Genomic DNA, 20,294 nt, shown 5'->3' on the forward strand with positions numbered 1-20,294 from the left:
TTATTGTCTGGAGAGTACAGGGTCACAGGGAGAGGCAGACATGTACACAACCCACCACAAGAGGATATCCATGTTTAGGAAGAAGTGTATATTGTTAAAACAATAGATTGCTGATCAGACTTACTTCAAGGTATCACTGGGTGAGCAACAAACAGCTTCCATTTTGGTGTTTACTAAGTGCTCGCTGCTTCGCAGATGCCGAGCGCTGAATCGTATCCATTGTGGATCATGTCTAGTTTTTGTTCAGAAGCAGTGTTGTTTTTCCTGTACTTCCAGAATTATCATGGACATGCTTCGTATCCTTCATTCTTAAGTTTATCACCTATTCTTTTTAATATACCCCTCTTATGTTTTTTATTTTTATTTTTATTTTTTTTAAGATTTTATTTATTTATTTGACAGATATCACAAGTAGACAGAGAGGCAGGCAGAGAGAGAGGAGGAAGCAGGCTCCCTGCTGAGCAGAGAGCCTGATGCGGGGCTTGATCCCTGGACCCTGAGATCATGACCTGAGCTGAAGACAGAGACTTCAACCCACTGAGCCACCCAGGTGCCCCCTGTTTTTTACTTTTAAAAAATATTTATTTTAGAGATGGGGTGGGGGCAAAGGGAGAGGGAGAAGGAGTCTTAAGCAGATCCTGTGTTGAGTGTGGAGCCCGGCACAGAGAGAGCTCAATCTCAGGACCCTGAGATCGTGACCCGAGCTGATCCAAGAGTTGGACGCTTAATTGACTGAGCCATCCAGGCGTCCCATCTCCTTTTATTTTTTTTTTTATTGTGGTAAGAACACTTAACATTAGATCTTACGCTCTTAAATGATTTTTAAGCTTAAAATGCAGTATTGGTAACTATAGGCACAGTGCTGTATAGCAGATCTCTACAACTTAGTCATTTTGCATAACTGAAACTTCATACCCATTGATTAACAATTCCCAGTGTCCTCCTCCACTCAGCCCCTGGTAACCAACATTCTATTATTCTCTGCTTCTAAGAGTTACACTGTTGTGGATACCTTTAAATAGGCTCATACAGCATTTATCCTCCTGGGCGTGGCTTATTTCACTTAGCGGGATGTCCTCAAGGTTCATCCATATTGGTACACATTGCAGGATTTCCTTTTTAAAATTTATTTATTTTTATTTTATTTATTTTTTAAAGATTTTATTTATTTGAAAGAGACACAGCGAGAGAGGGGAATACAAGCAGGGGGAGTGGAAGAGGGAGATGCAGGCTTCCCACCTACCAGGGAGCCCTATGCGGGGCTTGAGCCCAGAACCCTGGGATCAGGACCTGAGCCGAAGGCAGACGCTGAACGACTGAGCCACCCAGGCGCCCCTCCTTTTTTTTTTTTTAAAGACTAAATGATATTCCATTAGATATATGTATGTTTCCTTTTTACTTTTTATTTTGATAATCTTTTATTTTTTAAAAAGATTTTATTTATTTATTTGTCAAGAGAGAGTGTGTGAGCACAAGCTGGGGGAACAGCAGAGGGAGAAGCAGGCTCCTCACTGAACAGGGAGCCCGATGCAAGACTCGATCCCAGGACCCTGGGATCACGACCTGAGCTGAAGGCAGACACTTAACTGACTGAGCCACCTAGGCATCCTGATATTGTTTAAAAATTTAAAAAATTATAATAAGAGTACAGTGATCCCCCTTATGCTCTTAATACAGATTCAGAAATTCACCTTTTGTTTATTTACTCTACTGTTTACACATTTGCTTTGTCAACATACACCCTTTCTAACCATTTGAAAGCAGGTTACAGAATTGTGCCCTTTTACACCTAATTTTAGTGTAGATTTCCTAAGACAAGGACACACTCTTAAATAACCATGGTACAATTGTCAAAATAAGAATGTTTTAAGATTGACACTGTTTCTTAGTCCAGTCTGAGAGTTTCATCTGTTATTCCATTGTCTTCCATTCATGCTTCCCCACCCCCCAAACTCTGTCCAGGATACAATGCAAGGATCATTTATCATGTTTAGTGGTTGTGTCTATGTAATGTCCTTTAACTTAGAACAGTTCCTCATCCTTTCTTTGTCTTCCATGACTTAATATTGCGTGTGTGTGTGTGTCTGTGTGTGAATATTTAATATTTTATTTTTTATTGAGCTATAATTGTATAATGTATGTTTTAGATGTACAACTTGATTTGAAAAATTTGTATATTGTCATATGATTGCCACAGTAGCATTAGCTAACACCTCTGTCCTGTCACATCATTACTACTATTTTTTTTTTAAAGATTTTATTTATTAATTTATTTGACAGAGAGAGAGAGAAATCACAAGTAGGCAGAGAGGCAGGCAGAGAGAGAGGGAGAAGCAGGCTCTCTGCTGAGCAGAGAGCCCGATGCGGGGCTCGATCCCAGGACTCTGAGATCATGACCTGAGCTGAAGGTAAAGGCTTTAACCCACTGAGCCACCCAGGCGCCCCTACTACTTTTTTTCTTAACCAGTTTTTTTATCCATTCATCTGTTGATGGATGTTTAGGCTGTTATATCTTGGCTGTTAGAAATATGGCTGCAGTGAATATAGGTATGCAGATACCTCTTTGAGATTTTGATTTCAATACTTTTGGATAAATACCCAGAAGTGAGGTTGCTCATTCATATGGTAAAACTATTTTTATTCTTTTGAGGAACTTTGTACTTTTTTCCATAGTATCTATATAATTTATATCACCCCCCCCCACAGTGCGTTAAGGGTTTCAGTTTCTCCGTATCATTGCCAACACTTGTTATTTTGTGTTTTGTTTTGTTTTTGATAATAGCCATCCTGACAGCGGTGAGGTGATATGTCACACTGTGGTTTTGACTTGCATTTCCCTGGTGATTAGCGATATCAAGCATCCTTATAAATATCGTCAGTCACTTGTATGTCTTCTTCAGAGAAATGTCAGTTCAGGCCCTTTGCCTATTCTTTAATTGGGTTATTTGGTTTTTTTTGTTTTATTTTGTTTTGCTGTTAAGTAGTGGAGATATTGTTGTTGTTTTTGTATTAATCCTTTTGTGTCTTTTATTTTTTTTTTATTATGTTATGTTAGTCACTATACAGTACGTCATTAGTTTTTGATGTAGTATTCCATGATTCATTGTTGCTCCATGCAATATGTGCCCTTCTTAATACCCATCACTGGGCCAACCCATCCCCACCCCCAATCCCCCAAAAAACCCTGAGTTTGTTTCTCGGAGTCCACAGTCTCATAGTTTGTCTTCCCCTCCAATTTCCCCCCCTTCATTTTTCTCTTCCTTCTCCTAATGTCCTCTATGCCATTCCTTATGTTCCACAAGTAAGTGAAACCATATGATAATTGACTTCCTCTGCTTGATTTATTTCACTCAGCATAATCTCCTCCAGTCCCATCCATGTTGATGCAAAAGTTGGTATTCATCCTTTCTTATGGCTGAGTAATATTCCATTGTGTGTATGGACCACATCTTCTTTATCCATTCATCTGTTAAAAGGCATCTCCGCTCTTTCCACAGTTTGACTATTGTGGACATTGCTGCTATGAACACTGGGATGCATATAGTCCTTCTTTTCACTACATCTCTATCTTTGGGGTAAATACCCAGTAATGCAATTGCCTGGTCATAGGGTAGCTCTATTTTTAATTTTTTTTTTTAAGATTTTATTTATTTATTTGACAGAGAGAGAGAGATCACAAGTAGGCAGAGAGGCAGGCAGAGAGAGAGGGGGAAGCAGGCTCCCTGCTGAGCAGAGAGCCCGATGTGGGGCTCGATCCCAGGACCCTGAGATCACGACCTGGGCTGAAGGCAGAGGCTTAACCCACTGAGCCACCCAGGCGCCCCTATTTTTAATTTTTTGAGGAACCTCCACACTGTTTTCCAAAGTGGCTGGACCAACTGGCATTCCCACCAATGATATAAGAGGGTTTCCCTTTCTCCACATCCTCTCCAACATTTGTCGTTTCTTGCCTTGTTAATTTTTGCCATTCTAACTGGTGTAAGGTGGTATCTCAATGTGGTTTTGATTTGAATTTCCCTGATGGCTAATGGTGATGAACATTTTTTCATGTGTCTGTTAGCCATTTGTATGTCTTCATTGGAGAAGTGTCTGTTCATGTCTTCTGCCCATTTTTTGACTTGATTATCTGTTTTTGGGTGTTGAGATTGAGAAGTTCTTTATAGATCTTGGATATCAACCCTTTATAGTGGAGTTCCTTATATGTTTTGGGTAATAATGGTTTGCAAATATTTTCTCCTATTTTATAGGTTACCTTTTTACTCTGTTTCATGTCTGTGCAGAAGCTTTTTAGTTTGATGTAATCCACCTTGTCTGTTATATTCCTAACCATGAGGAACTAGTTCAAAATTACTGTAGCTTCCTTTTTAAACCCTCTTAAAATGAGTAGTGGTTAAAGGACAGCACAACATGACTCTAGCCAGAACCCTAACAAGCATTACATGTACTTCAGGCTACCAACATGTGCCTGGCAAGAAAAATTCCTGTGTATCTAATCTGTAATTAGGAAGATTCCAAGACAGCTGCTTCCCTGGTTTTTTGTTTTTGTTTTTTTTCTTTTTTCTTTTTTTCTTTTCTGACCTTGCCATTCCTTTTTTTCTGGAGGCAAAGATTTGACTTGCCTTGTCATTTTTTAGTAAAATAAGTCGATGGGTTGGAGCTCACTCATCAGTCATTCCAAAGGGCTTTTATTTTATTTTATTTTTTTTAATTTAAGATTTTTTATTTATTTATTTATTTGACAGACAGAGACCACAAGTAGGCAGAGAGGCAGGCAGAGAGAGAGAGAGGGGTGGGGGAAGCAGGCTCTCTGCTGAGCAGAGAGCCCGATGTGGGGCTCGATCCCAGGACCCTGGGATCATGACCTGAGCCGAAGGCAGAGGCTTTAACCCACTGAGCCACCCAGGCGCCCCTCCAAAGGGCTTTTAAAACACACACCTTCTTGGGCAACTAGGTGGCTCAGTCAGTTAAGCCACTGCCTTCGGCTCAGATCCTGATCCCAGGGTCCTGGGATCGAGTTATACATCTGGCTCCCTGCTCAGCCAGGAGCTTGCTTCTCCTTTTCTTCCCTGTTCTTGCTCTCTTTTACTATCTCTCTCTCTCAAATAAATAAAATCTTAACAAAACAAGGCACACACCTTCTTTCCCTGTGGCACCTGCTGCCAGTGCTGTGTTGGTTGAGCCTCTCACCTCCTGCTTCTCAGCAAATTCATTGCTGTGCATGAAGCAGGTGGCTCGGATGGCAGGTGTCACTGTGGTACTAAACAGGACATGTTTGTATAGATATCTTGAAAGATACCTGTAGAAATTGCTTAGTTTTGTCTGCCTATTACACTAGCTTTCACTTATTACTTCATGTGCGTGTAGCTACTGGTACACTCAGTCTTAGAATCATTTCTATTTGGTTTTGATCTCAAGTCAGTTTTATAATCTTTTTCCATGTTCACAGAATTTTGTGAATTCTGATTGGCAGCTCTCCAAGAGAGTGTCTCATCTTCGAATGCTAGAGTAACATTTTAGTTTTAATTCACTGCTTGACAGGAGAGCAGACAGTTCTCCAAGAAGAGGGTCTGGGAAATTTGGTGGTGTTCATTTCCCTACAAGGTTTAGGTCAAAATGACCTCTCAAAAGACGGGATTTCCTTAAAATTCTTGAGACCTCCAAAAAGTTCCTAAATATGCATCTCCCATTCCCCGCCCCAGATGGCAGGTTTTCCAAAAATTGGACTCAGGGCTGTTATCTGACTCTGGGAAACCATGTTTCGTTTCCAGACATGCAGAGCCCCAAAGCTCTGCTTGCCCGAGGGGAGAGGAAAAGCTCTCAGGATAGCCAGCATTTAGGTCTTTTCTCCAGTGGTCCCAGCATTAGTTCACAATCCCTCCACTGAATAGTTTATTTCCTTGGTTTTTCTCTCAGGAATCTGAGGGAGTTCTTTCCAAACCCCGTATTTCCAGGAAGCTGCCCCAAGTCACCAGAGAGACCTAATTGTTTGGGGACCTCATAAGACCTGCTCCCATTAACTTAAAGGAACAGTGACACATAGCATGACTTCATTGAGCAGAAAATGATCTCTAAGTGCCTGATAGAGGGAGGTCAGTGAAAATGAGGGAGTAAGGACTCTTTGAATGCTGTCATCCATAAAAACATTGTGGAAACAGGCAGAATATGCCAGAATCAACTTTTTCAGAATTCTAGAAATTAGCTAGCCTTGCAGCAATCTGGGGAACATTTATTTAGGAAAAAAGAGTGAATCTTGGTAAGAACAGCTGGCTTTGTGGCATGTCACTTGCCCTGTTCTCCTCCCTCCTCCCTCTCTAGTTCCGCAGTAGCCTTGAAAACCAGGAGCTCTGTAATCACTATGAAAGCCATCAGCCTGGCAGCCAGCAGAGGGGCAGAATGGAAATGAAGTTCTTTCCAAGCCTCTTTTCCTCCTCCTCCTAGATTAAGCTAAGAGGTACTGTGAGGGCTGAGAGCAAGTGAAGAAGCCAGTTTGAAGCCTCTGTTAAGTGCACATACACCATTAGCTGTTGACAGAATCTGCGATCTCTCAAAACCCATTAGATGGGACAGGAGTGTGGCTCCTCTACCTCGGTCATCCGTAGGAGACCAGGAGAAACGAGGGCTGCCTCTCTCCGGGGCCTCTTAAATAGACCACAGTGAGCCAGCATGATAGCCTTCAATCTGGCTCTACTTACATAGTCTCTGTTTTATGTGAAGTTTCGTAATAACTTCAGGAAGGAAATATTGTAGCAGTGGGTTTCACAGTGTCTGATTCTGTCATGGTACAGGTGCCAAGTTTATTAGATTACCAGGGAAGCACCCATACCTCCTGCTGAGTCACCCACTTAATCCCTTGTAAAGCTCAGGTCTTTGTGGAAGGTCTTTTCAAACAGCTAAACTGGGATGATCAGTGCTTGTGAAAGGCGGACACGGTGTAGCCTGAAGGCTATGGCATGGAACCGGATGCAGGCTGCTTTCTACACCCTTTCTTTCAGCTACAGTATATTGAAGGTGTCAAGGTGATTGTGCAACAGCACCTGTGCACTGAGTTGCGATGACTGGCTTTCAGCTGTTTGAGTTTTTAATTGGTCACTAATTATTGCTGTGATTTTCCAACACCTTAAGGGAATCCGTGTAACTTATACATTTGGTGGAGTTTTGTGGCACTGATCACTTACCTTCATACTTTGTCCATGGAACCTGTCAGTCACTATTCAGCCTCCTTCTTGAGGTCCAGGTGGACATTTGCAGCACCAGAGACTAAGGCTGTTTTTTTTTTTTTTTTTTCCCAAAGTCCAGTTTTTCTGATAACACTTGATTGTTTTGTTCCATGTGTTGCAGAATTTCGCCTCATCGCAGAAATGCTACACGTTGCTTTATGAGGGTAGAGCAGGGCCAGCTTTCCACCTAAGAGGCCTTTTGGGAAACATTGTACAGGACGAGTGAAGTGGAAAAGGCATTATGATCACACCCTTAGTTAGCCCTCCATCTTTAGGGGAATCTAAACCGAGATTGTCCACAAGCATTCATTCATTCATTCATTCATTCATTCATTTATTTATTTATTTAAAGATTTTGTTTATTTGACAGAGAGAGAGATCACAAGTAGGCAGAGAGGCAGGCAGAGAGAGAGGGGGAAGCAGGCTCCCTACTAAGCAGAGAGCCCGATGCAGGGCTCGATCCCAGGACTCTGAGATCATGACCTAAGCCAAAGGCAGAGGCTTAACCCTCTGAGCCACCCAGATACCCCCACAACATTTATTTTAGAAGACTAAAAATACAGAAAAAAAATGATGAATCCAGGGATCACAAGAGATGGGTATATTTTGACTCTGCATTGGTAATAGTTCATGTTCAATTATCTTCAGTGTCATGTTGCCTTTATGAGACTCACCCCACAATTTGTCCATCCCTTTTAGTTTGACTTCTTGAATCAGAGCCTATTTAAAAATGACTTTTTTATGCCTAAAGACCATTTCCAGGAATAGGTCTGTATTAACTAAGTCAAATCTGGCTTGGTTGAGGAAATGTTCACTCTACGGGGATTTTAAGTTTGATAATTTGCAGAAAAAAATGTCCTCCTTTAAGATGTAACTGTCATCACTACCATGTCATGCTGTGCAGGTGTGTGTCCTGCTGAGTTTATTTTGTACGTGATCATGTGCGTGAAGCAGAAGACGGGGCTGGGCTTGAGTGTGGGCAGGGCACATTTCATACAGGGGCTATTGATATATTTATCTTTTGCTTCTTAAACTAAGTGCTGAGCCCTCAAAGGCAGAAGCAATGTCTTTCATTGTCTTTTGTTTTTCCTTAACACTTAGTAGGGTTTAGCATAAACAGGAGTTGCTTAATAGAGCAACTTAGTTTGATCTCCTAGGGCTGGTGGAGAACATCAGAGGCAAGTACTTTTATTCTTAAGTTTTTATTTAAATTCCAGTTAACACCATGTAGTATTTTTTTTTTAAAGATTTTATTTATTTTTTATTTATTTGGCAGACAGAGATCATAAGCAGGCAGAGAGGCAGGCAGAGAGAGAGAGAGAGGAGGAAGCAGGCTCCCCGCTAAGCAGAGAGCCCGATGCGGGGCTCCATCCCAAGACCCTGAGATCATGACCTGAGCTGAAGGCAGAGGCTTTAACCCACTGAGCCACCCAGGCGCCCCAACACCATGTAGTATTAATTTCAGGTGCATGATATAGCGATTCAACCCTTCCATACATCACCCAGGGCTCATCACAACACAAGTGGCCCCTTTAATCGAGGCCAGCACTCTTAGATTGCTCACCTTGTCCAGATGTCCTTGTTGGGGTTAAAGTGCATCCAGGAAATTGTTAGTCTTAACTCTGTTGGTATTTTAGGGTCAATTTAAGGGGATCTATTCAAACCAGCTACACACGGACACGTATTTTAGGTACTCCAATACACGAGAGCTGAATTTAAAACTATCGAGAAAGAAAAAAAAAGGTGATAAGTTACTCAGTTGATAATTAAAGCAAATAAACCAAATATCTAATTAAACAGATTGTCAAATTCCACAATATGTGCTTGTTGAAGAGTAGATGAAAGTACATACTAACCCATGCACAGTCCCTAAAATCAAGCCGAAGAGATTTAATGTGATCCTAAATTAAGTTATTAGCAAATACTTGTATTTGCCGAGGTAAAGAGTTGCGACCTCTATCGGGTTATATTTACTTAATGAGAGAAAATTCTTTTAGAATAAGAATTCCAAAATATGGAACAAAATTTCCTATTAAAGTAAAAAAAACAACAGCAAAAGAACACTTTTCTGATAAGTGACACAGGATGAAGATATAAAAAGAATACTGCTTACCTGGGTGGCTTAGTCGGTTAATCGGTTAAGCGTCTGACTCTCGTTTTCAGATCAGGTCATGATCTCAAGGTGGTGAGATCGAGCCCTGAGTGGGGTTCTGCACTCAGTGGGGAGTCTGCTTGTCCCACTCCCTCTGTCTCTGCCCCCTCCCCACCACCTCTCACTCACTCAAAATGAATAATATCTGTTAAAAAAAAAACAAACACAAAAAACAAAAAAACACCAAACTGCTTATCAAGTAAGTGCATTGACCACTGTGTTCTGAAAAAGATGCCCAGATGCTGCTGTTCTTAGCACACTGAGTCTTAACCCCGCCTGGTGCCATCATGGCTGGGAGTGGGGAAATGACACCTGTGTGGACCCAGTGCTGTCAGAATGACGGATATGAATATTTGACAAAGAACTTGCCGGCACAGATGGCTCTAGGCAGTAGCTTTCTCACTTGATAACCTGACAGATTGTCCTTGAGTCGCAACTTGAAAAAGAGACTGCCGCGAATCCTAGTGAGGACACTTGGATCTTGTCTCTTACTTTTACCTGCTATGTGGCTGTAATTGCTTTGGGCATCCATTTGCTGTCCATGTCAGGAAAGGTGGGTGTAAATGACACCACGCGTCTCCTCTGACTTTCAATGCTCATTTTTTGTTACTGGTTGTAGTCATGTTTTTTGAAATATATCTTAATGCTATGATTTTAAATACAACAAGTTCAGATGCTGCCTTTAATTATCCATTTTTATATAAACGGAAAATGGGAGGAAAAACAAAATTTAGATTAAATGCCATACACTTAGGAAAAAAGCTTATCTCCATTTTATAAGCATAGAAGATCAATAAATAAAATATATATTGTTTTAGACATATATTTTAAGTTCCTTAAATACTGATAAGTATTCATGTGCTGTTTTATATTATATACATTTTAAATGTTGATCCAAAATGTGTATTTGAGATTACCTACCTGCTACAGTAAGTAGAAACCTTTTGTGTTACTAAGTTATTAGAATGTTACAATTAGTCCATTTTTGCTAGTTTCTACAAATAATGCAAGCAAGGACAGAAATATTTCTGCTTTTTAGAGTCTTATTTATAATGCTGAAGCAGAAGTACAGGATTAATACGTGAAAGGAAGGAACCTGCTATGTTACTTTACATTTCTTGGGAAACACCATTAATGTGTATGTTTGGTCTGTTTGGCAGAATCATTCAAATGTATGTGGAAGTGATGCAGGAACCTGCGACTGTGTAGAACTGACCTATCCCTCTTCCTTCCAGAATCCCTTGCTTTGGTCAAATCTTCTGCAGTCATTGCTGCACGGAGACTTAGCAATGAGGACAGTTGAGTCCTTGGAAAATCACCTTTTTTCTTTTTTGAACTTAACCATAGACAACTTTTGGTCTGGTAGCCACTGCTTTCAAGTAAAAATGCTCTCTCCCTCTCTACCCCCATCAGCTATGACATACTTAACAAGTGATGGCATTAAAGAAATGCGAAACAGGTTAGAATAAATTAAGAAAGAGGCGGGAAAGAATTTCTGATATAGGCTGAGAAGACCACAAACATTTGGGTCAGGCTGGCTGTGTGATTATGGTTTGAAGAGGCACCAACCTCTAAGAGACCTCCATGAGGTGTGTTAGCGGATGTGCTCAGGCTAGGGCTGTGGAGAAGTGACTTGTTCCAGAGTTGTATTTTAAAGATTTTATTTACTTATTTATTTGAGAGAGAGACAGTGAGAGAGAGCATGAGCGAGGAGAAGGTCAGAGGGAGAAGCAGACTCCCCGTGGAGCTGGGAGCCTGATGTGGAACTCGATCCCGGAACTCCGGGATCATGACCTGAGCCGAAGGCAGTTGTCCAACCAACTGAGCCACCCAGGCGTCCCAAGAGTTGTATTTTAGATGTTGAAATTCTGCTTACTGCCACTGAAATTCTGAACTCATTTCCTTAACTTTGTCTTTGCATTCAGAGCTGAATTAGGCCAGCTTCCATTGCTGCAGTTTTATTTGCAAGTGTGAATAAAGCAGGAAGTCCTTTAATAAAGCATTCTTTTTCTTCTTCTTTCTTCTCCTTCTTCTCCTCTTTTTTTTGTTTTAATAAACGATTTTTATTATAGAAGTAAGGTTTTGTTATTTTAGAAAAATTAGAAATTACATGTGAACAAAAAGAAAAAACTATGATCACATCACCTGAGATTACTGTTTAATTTATTGAATTTCGATCCTATTTTCTTATAGCTTTTTTCCCTTAATACTTGTGTCTCTGCATATTATGTAAAACGGACATCATGATGCACTTCATTTGGTAGAAAAAGCATTCTCCTTGAGAATAGCATAAGCAAACTGAGTTTTACAGATTCAGGTATATGGAGACAAGTGACACATTGAAGTAGTTTTCACAAATGTATTTGGCTCATTCATAGGCTTATGTGAAAAAATCATCTTCTGTTTGAAATTTTTTGAATAGAAAATGAACGAAAAGCCTGCTCAGCAGAACAATTTCAGATAAATCTCTCAATTCAGTTTTCGGCTCTTTGCCTGCACTTGTGGGGCTTTTGAAAGTGGTTAACATTAATTGGAACTTCCTTTAAATTCTTTAATTAGTTCAAGAAGAAGGAAGGCCTGTGACTTACTTTGTAGATCATTTCTGTCATAGACGCTATCAGAGAGTAGTTGACAATTTTTCAAATGGGCTTTTACTTCAGGCTTGGAGTTGCAGAGAAAACTGTACTTGGAGGCACCCGCCTCGAGCTCACTTGGAAGCTCTTGGTGGTGTTAGCTTGTCTCCTAGCACCATGTTGACCTTGCCACTCCCTTACTATGTGCAGGCTCTGAGAAATCTCCAGAAGGAAGAACTAAGGCTTAGCCATGTGGGATCTCTGGAATGAGGCTTAACATCAAAACCTCCTCACCCTGTGAAATACCAACCTATTTCCACCCCAGCTTCAGCTTCCACACCAGGCTTTCGGTGAGGGGTCAGGCTGAGGAGGCATTGGCTCACGGTTAAGGTCTAATATCACAGGCTCATATCGAATTTGCTCCTGTATGAACTTGCCAAGGCTTCAACTCCTAACGGGGACTCCCGAGAGCAGTAATAGGAAGGTGCGGTTAGACTGGGGTCAGATGATTCGAGGTCTACAAATAAATGAAGCTTCACCTTTTCACTTGTTTGCAAATGCAGTCTGCAAGCCTGTTGTTTCCAATCACCTCAGCAGATCTAGCTTGGCTTCCTGATTAGGAGCCTAGGGGTGTTGATGAATCTCAGGTACAGATGATATCTTATATGTTGTGAACGAAATTGAGTGCCATTGTCCGTAGTATCTGGCTTGACGAGATGATGACCAGTACACAGAATCGTGTAGGTCTTGCAGTCTACGGAAATAGCTTCTTGGGGATTGGATGGTGGTGATTTCCACCTGTAGTCCTCATGTGGGTGCAGGTAAAGATAGAGAACGGTTTCCATTTTTTAAGTGCTTGTGCCTATGCTGAGAAGGTAAGCTATAGTTTTATAGAAGTTTCCTTTTTTCTTTGTAGATATAATACTTTGCCAAGCAGAAGAACCCTGAAAAATTCAAGATTAGTGAGTAAGAAAGATGACGTACATGTCTGTATCATGTGTTTACGTGCCATCATGAATTACCAGGTATGTTTGTGTTCTGAGTCTTTAAAAATCCAAATTCGTCAAAATCAGATCTTGTCCTTTTTGGTTTCTCAGTATTGTTTCTATTTGAAGTAAATATCAGGATTTAATGTGATTCTACTAAAAAAGGAAGGGTCTGGATCATTTTAATGCTCAAGACTTACCTCAGTGTCTGTGTATTTTAATTAGCATTTATATTTTGTGGTATATTTAGAGGGAAGACGTTTTCCTCCTTCAGTCATAAACTTGTTTAGATTATTGGGTAAATGTTTGTGACCATTAAAGACCGAGTAAGCTGCTGGCTGTAGGCAATACTGGAACAACTTTAGAAAATTAGGATTGGATAGACTCTCACACGGGTCAGTTGTTCTCTCAAAGAGTTATATGGTAAAAAGGTGAGAAGCTGTAATTACTGTCTGTCGGACTTAGTGGTTCTTTTTTTTATATTTTTAACAATTTTATTTATTTAAGAGAGAGAGCTCAAGTGCACAAGCAGAGAGGGTGGGCAGAGGGAGAGGGAGAAGCAGACTCCTTGCTGTGGGCAGGGCGCCTGACTCGGGGCTCAATCCCATGACCCCAAGGTTATGACCTAAGCTGAAGGCAGACACTTAACTGACTGAGCCATCCAGGTGCCCCTGGACCTACTGGTTCTTAATCTTTATAAGAAGCACCTGGAGGATTCTTCGTCAAAGGGCGGATTCCTTTAGGTGTCTTTGATACAGGTGATCCCCATCATAATGGGGACAGAAGACAACTTAATGTGTGGGTTGTATTAACTCAAACAACAAGTCAAAGTTGGAGCCTGGAGTATCAAGGGTGAACTGACAGGGTCCAAGTTAGGGGAGCCAGGGGGAAGAATTGGAAAAACCTAATTCAAATATAAAAATAGGATTTGGTATCTATGGATAGGGATGCTGAAGGTGGGTCCAAGCAGAAGTGGAAAATAAATGCATAGGTAGCGAGGGTTAGTATTAGAATTCAAACCCAACATAAGGGTGCTGAATTGAATTTGAGAATGTGAATGCACATTTTATTTTTTCTCTCAATCAATATTTTTTGAGCATTGCCAGATAGACCCTGTTCTAGGTGAAGGGAATACAGCATTAAAGAAATAAACAAATGCCCCAGGGAACTTACTCTCTAATGAGGGGAGACAGCTGATAAATAACTTGAGAAAACATACAGGGTTCCAGATAATAATGATGATGAAATGAAACAAAAGCTAATACTTATCAAAAACAACAAACAACAAAAACAAAAACAAAAAAACTTCACAAAAAACCCAAAGAACAAAACACAGAGAGTGTTTCCTAATAGGACCAGCACTTTTAAGCCTATTTACTTAATTTAAAGCTCTTAACAGTCCTATGAGATTGTTACTCTCCCCATTTTACTGATGAGGTAATGTTACTCTCCCCATTTTACTGATGAGGAAACTGAGACAGGGAGAAGTTAGGTAATTTGCCCAGGATCATATAGGGTAGAGTCAGATTTAAATCCAAGAAGGACCGGCTACAGAGAATTGTTACCAATACTGTAGAAAAGCTACCCAAGAAGTAAGAATAGGAATTGATGAAAATGTGTGTTCAGTTTTAAATAGGCCAGCCCAGGGCAATGTCTTGGAGAATTAGCAATTTGTCATAGTAGTAATTTTAATGAGGGAACAAGGTAAGAGGTTTTAGGGAAAGAAGATTCTGGGTAGAAAAAGGGGCGAGTGCAAAGGCTGTGGGGCAGAAATAAGTCTGCTGTGTTTGGAGTGTGGAGAGGACGCCAGGCTGGCTGGATCGGACTATGAAGGAGAACAGTAGGAGATGAATCCGAAGTTGACACGGGGTCCTGACTGTGTGGGGCTTTAACAGCCAGTGAAAGGATTTTGGCTTTATTGTGAGTGGAAAGCTATCGAACAGTTTGGAGGAGAAACATGACATGAACTGACTCTTGATTTTAGCATGACTATTCTAGCTTCTGTGTTTAGGATTGACCTTGGGGGGCAAAGGCAAAAGGAGGTAGACCTTTTAGGAGGCTGCTGCATTGATTTAGGTGGACGTTGATGGTGGTATGGGGCCAGGATAGTAGGAGTAGAGATGATGAGAGGTGACCAGATTCTGGTTTTGTTTTGACGATAAAGACAATGACATTGGCTATGTGGTGAGAAGTGGAGGGTGGCCCCGAGGTGTTTGTCTTGGGCCCCTGTCAGATGGAGTTGCCGTCTACTAAGACAGGGAAGGCTACACAATGAGCAGATTTGGGAGACAATATAAAGAGTGAAATTTTAGGGGTGTTACTTTCAAAATGTCTGTAGTCATCGAAACAGGGTTCTTAAGTCAGTGGTGAGATATGCCCGTCTGGAATTCAGAACAGAGGTCTAGGAGACGTAAATTTGGGAATTAATAGGTAGTATATAAAGCCAGGGGAGTGCTTGAGAGCAGCAGGGGTAGCTAGACAAGCAAAGAGGTCCAAAATAGGAACCCTGGGCACTCTGTTTAAATGTCAGAGAGCTGAGGAAAAACAAGCTAGAGAGACTGAGAAGTAGCCAGGGAGGAAGGCAGGCACCAAGCACAGGAAGTGTTTCGAGGAGAAGAGCATGGTCAGCTGGGACAGTGCCGCTGCTAAGTCCTGTAAGATGACAAGTGAGAGTTGGCCACGGGATTACAGAATGTGCGTCATCGGCAGTCCTGGCATGAACAGTTTCAGTGGAGAGAGATGGGATGAAATGCCTGATTAAAGGGATTGCAAGAGACAGTGGGAGGAGAAGAGTCTAGGCCGTGAGTGCTTGGAGTTTTGCTGTAGAGGTTAGCGGAGATACAGGGCAGTAGCTAGACACAGGTTGAAGGTCAAGAGAGATTTTGCCATTGTGGCTACTGTTTCAGTCGGGTACATTTGCATCACGTTTTGATGCTAATGAATCAGAGAGGGAGAAGTAACAATGAGGGATGGGAGAATTGCTGGAGCATTAAGAAATGTTTTGGGGCTGGTGATAGAGAACGGAATCAAGTGGAGAGAATGGCCTTGGATTAGAGCCCAGGAAAGTTCTTCAGGAAGAGGTGAGTGAGGATGAAAGCTGTGGAAACCATGGGTGGATTGATGAAGGGGTGCGAGCTTTTAGAAAATTTTTTTTTCCTATTTGCTTATATTTTCTCAGTGTAATTAGGAAAAAGGTCATGAACTGTGAAGTTAGAGGAGAAGGAATAATTCCTCAAGTCAGCGGAATCAAAAGTGATTCTGGAACTTGTTACTTCATTGAACTTACACATCTCAGAACAAGGCAGGTCTTCCTGGGCTCTGGTCCCGAGTGCCATATTTCCCAGGGAGGCTACTAGAAACAGTGGTTGTCAACCCGGGCTACACAGGAAGGTCAGCTTAAAAATTCAGATGCCACAGGGACATACAAATCAAAACCACAGTGAGATACCACCTCACACCAGTCAGAATGGCTAAAATTAACAAGTCGGGAAATGACATACTGGCGAGGATGGGGAGAAAGAGGAACGCTCCTACACTGTTGGTGGGAATGCAAGCTGGTGCAGCCACTCTGGAAAACACCATGGAGGTTCCTCAGAAAGTTGAAAATAGAACTACCCTATGACCTAGCAATAGCACTACTGGGTATTTACCCTAAAGATACAAATATAGTGATCCAAAAGGGCATGTACACACAAATGTTTATAGCAGCAATGTCCACAATAGCCAAACTATGGAAAGAACCTAGATGTCCATCAACAGATGAATGGATAAAGAAGATGTGGTATATATATATACAATGGAATACTATGCAGCCATCAAAAGAAATGGAATCTTGCCATTTGCAATGACATGAACTAGAGGGTATTATGCTTAGCGAAATAAGTCAATTGGAGAAAGACAACTATAATATGATCTCCCTGATATGAGGAAGTCGAGAAGCAACATGGGGGGCTTGGGGGGTTGGAAAAGAATAAGTGAAACAAGATGGGATCGGGAGGGAGACAAACCATAAGAGACTCTTAATCTCACAAAACAAACTGAGGGTTGCTGGGGGAGCGTGGTAGGGAGAGGGTAGTGGGGTTATGGACATTGGGGAGGGTATGTGCTATGGTGAGTGCTGTGAAGTGTGTAAACCTGGTGATTCACAGACCTGTACCCCTGAGGCTAATAATACATTATATGTTAATTTTAAAAAAGTAAAAAAAAAAAAAGATAAAAAAAATTAAAAATAAAAATTCAGTTGCCAGGTTTCCATCCTTGAGATTGGAAGTGAATTGACCCGGGGTGTATCCTGGAAAATCAGTGTTGTGTTTTATTTACTCTTTCAGGGATTTTGATAAGCAGCCAGATTGAGAATCACGGGACTAGAGCCTTTTCACTATTTTAATAAAGAGAAATGCATAGTTCCATCATAAAGAACGGAATATGATTCCTTGATAGTATCATGATTGCTAAAATTTTTCATAGAGAAATATGTTCAGGCACTAGAGACATAAATGGATTTATGACGGTATAACTTATATTAGGTAGAATCTTCGAGGTTTTTTTTTTTTTAAATCAACATGGATAGTCCCCTAAGTTGACTCCTAATGCTTTGGGTTTTTTTTTTTTTTTCCCCAGTATGGTTTCAACATGGTCATGTCTCATCCACATGCTGTCAATGAGATCGCGCTGAGCTTGAACAACAAGAATCCAAGGTAAGCTTACTTTGTCATTTTTCAAGTGTAAATAAATCTAACCAGAGGAAGAAGAGAGCCAGTCAACACTTAGTCAGCTTAGAGTTGGGACACTTCCAAGTGCACCTGTTTGAATTAAGGTTGCCAGCGGACTCGTTGGCTATGTAGAATTTTCTTCTCAGCTGAGTTACAGTTTTATATGTGGTCGAGTTGAGCAACTGGCGACAACATTACCCCCTCACTGTTCTCTTCCAGCTTCACTTCTTTCGAGGCCTGGTTCTTGGCATCCTCGCAAATTTTACCAAATTGAGTAGAGAGCACGAGTTTGCCAGGTGGTTAGAACTGGGGCCAGGAGAGTCTTCAATCAGACTTAGCGATACCACTTACCGCTGAAAACTAACTACGGCCACTATCCCTTGTCCGCGCTTCACTTGCAAACCTTTACATATGTCGTTATGACCAAACAACAAAAGAAACACAAAACAAAAATTGCTGTGTATGTTGATTGTTTCTTCTGTTCACTTGACCCTAAAGGCCACTGCCATATTATTCACATCACAGATCATCTCTAGAAGCCGGTCTTAATTAGTTTATTTTAGTTACTGTAATGGGTTTTCCATTCTGGTGAAGGATTCTGCATTTCACACATCTTACTCCCTTTCACCAGATACATCTGTATAGACCGTGCATCTGAAAACTTGTTAATGCAACTAAAAAATCTGATCACAGATGAGATCCTTTCTGATACGGAATGAAATGAAAAATTTATAAATTTTGAATATTATTTCAAACTTCCTCCGATGATAGTTTTTGCAACTTGGCGATCACTTTCTTCATTTACTAAAAAGTTTGGGAAGTCATGCTTCTTTGTCCCAGCCTTCCACTACAGGGAAGTTGTTACTCATTTTTCTTGGGATAATTGACATTGTGAATTATCAGGCCAGGCTTCATATAGAGGTTGGCAATAGTTTTTTTTTCTAGGAAAAAAAAAATACTGAAGTAATCTTATTATGAAAAAACAATGCTGTTCTTGAGGTCATATTGAAAACTTAGACTATATTGCTAAGGGTTTCCTTATAAAAATATTTCAGATAAGGTTTTATTTTCTTTTTTCACGTCAGAAAATATTTTTGTATTAACAGTGCTATAATCCAGCCCCTCTCAGATCTCCTGCATATGAAGAAGTGGTGACAGAGACTTGCTTTGTCATAGGGGATCTTTATGGTACCATCTGCAAATTGCAGATTTGAAATGGAGGACTTTAATTTCAGTAGATTTTGAACTTTTGGGGCAAATGTTATTTCTCTGACTTTAAAGCCAGGAAAAATATTTAGCCAGTGGGTCCTTTTCCTGAACATTCCCAAATTCCCAGGTGTCTAGCTTATCAATAAAACTTTCTCATACATATTGTACTGAGTCACCCACTGGTAGAAATGAAAGACTAATCTTCCCAGAATTGATTTTCATTAGTGAGTAATTTATAATTTTGGGAGTGGGAAACTTTCCTTCTAAATTTGCTACCTCAGATAAATCGCACACGTAGATGTTAGTAGAGGTTTAAAAAATGTACTTTCATATAAATATACCTTAGTAAAAGTTTAAAAAACATACATGAATTAATATTTTATTATCACAGCCATCTCGGAAGGAGGGAGCAGTTGACTCATTGTGTTACTTTCACTGATTTTTTTTTTTTTTTTTTTTTTTTTTTTGCTTGTTTCTTCTTGCTTTGACAGAACAAAAGCCCTTGTCTTAGAACTCTTAGCAGCTGTTTGTCTTGTCAGAGGCGGGCATGAAATCATTTTATCAGCATTTGACAACTTTAAGGAGGTAGGATCCTTTGTAGTTCGCTCACACAAACCTCTCTGGAAGTCTTTGAACAGAATGATTTACCTTTTCTGTGTGTGTTTTCTTATTGGGAAATAACTGACTTCAGTTTCAGGTGTACAACGTAAGGACTTGCTATTTGCATGTCTTGTGAAATGATCACCACAATAAGCCTAATTAATATCCGTGGTTGACCTTTTTAATGTCTTCTGGGGCCTCAAGGGTATAACAGTTAATTTTCTAAGATGTCACTGAGGGAGAAGTAATGAACTTAGTTTAAATATCTTAAAGGGATGCTTTAAGCTTCCTTGGGTGTCTCATTTCCACGAAAAGTTAAAAACTATTTGCAGGATCCATTTTCCTTTGGAGAACGTGGAATTGCCAGTTTGAAAACGGTTTGCAAACATGTTTTGTTAAATGTCTGAGGTTTTCATTATGGTGATACTTGATTACCCTCCGTGTACATTTTAGGAACTCTTTGATCATAGTTACTTCCCCCAAATCTTTTGTATTATCATTGCTGTGCTGGACGCCACACACACACACCAAAAACCCTCTCGGTTAAATACAGACACTGATTTCAGCAGTTGGTAATCTTAACGAGGTGATCCTCTCCTAGACAAACAGTAAACCAGCGGACATGTATGGTTGAAAATGAAAACTGAAATGACTACAAAGAAAGAATGACATGCAGATTATATGATACCAAGGATGGTGGCCCAGAGTATCAAGACATCATGACTGGAATAACCCCTCATTTCCCTGAGTGGTAGCGTGCAGGGTCACGTGGCCATGAAGAGCGCCTGTTTGCTCCCCTACCATGGGCCTAACATTTAAGGCTCCTTTGCAGTGGGGTGTTATAA

The 20,294-nt window shown here is 40.6% G+C and overlaps 1 protein-coding gene across 4 annotated transcripts in view; it reads left to right on the forward strand.

The window, feature by feature from the left end:
• Nucleotides 1-20,294, forward strand: part of LOC111158700 (formin like 2) — a 320,132-nt gene that overhangs the window by 238,347 nt on the left and 61,491 nt on the right. For all 4 annotated transcript variants that reach the window (XM_022521031.1, XM_022521096.1, XM_022520953.1 and 1 more), the window contains exons 7-9: nucleotides 12,859-12,967; nucleotides 17,549-17,625; nucleotides 19,341-19,434. In XM_022521031.1, the coding sequence (XP_022376739.1) occupies nucleotides 12,859-12,967; nucleotides 17,549-17,625; nucleotides 19,341-19,434 (280 nt within the window). The remainder of the gene's footprint in view (nucleotides 1-12,858; nucleotides 12,968-17,548; nucleotides 17,626-19,340; nucleotides 19,435-20,294) is intronic.

The sequence above is a fragment of the Enhydra lutris genome, unplaced genomic scaffold (assembly GCF_002288905.1).
Source record: "Enhydra lutris kenyoni isolate GAN:26980312 unplaced genomic scaffold, ASM228890v2 scaffoldscaffold1, whole genome shotgun sequence".
Taxonomy (NCBI): Eukaryota; Metazoa; Chordata; class Mammalia; order Carnivora; family Mustelidae; genus Enhydra; species Enhydra lutris.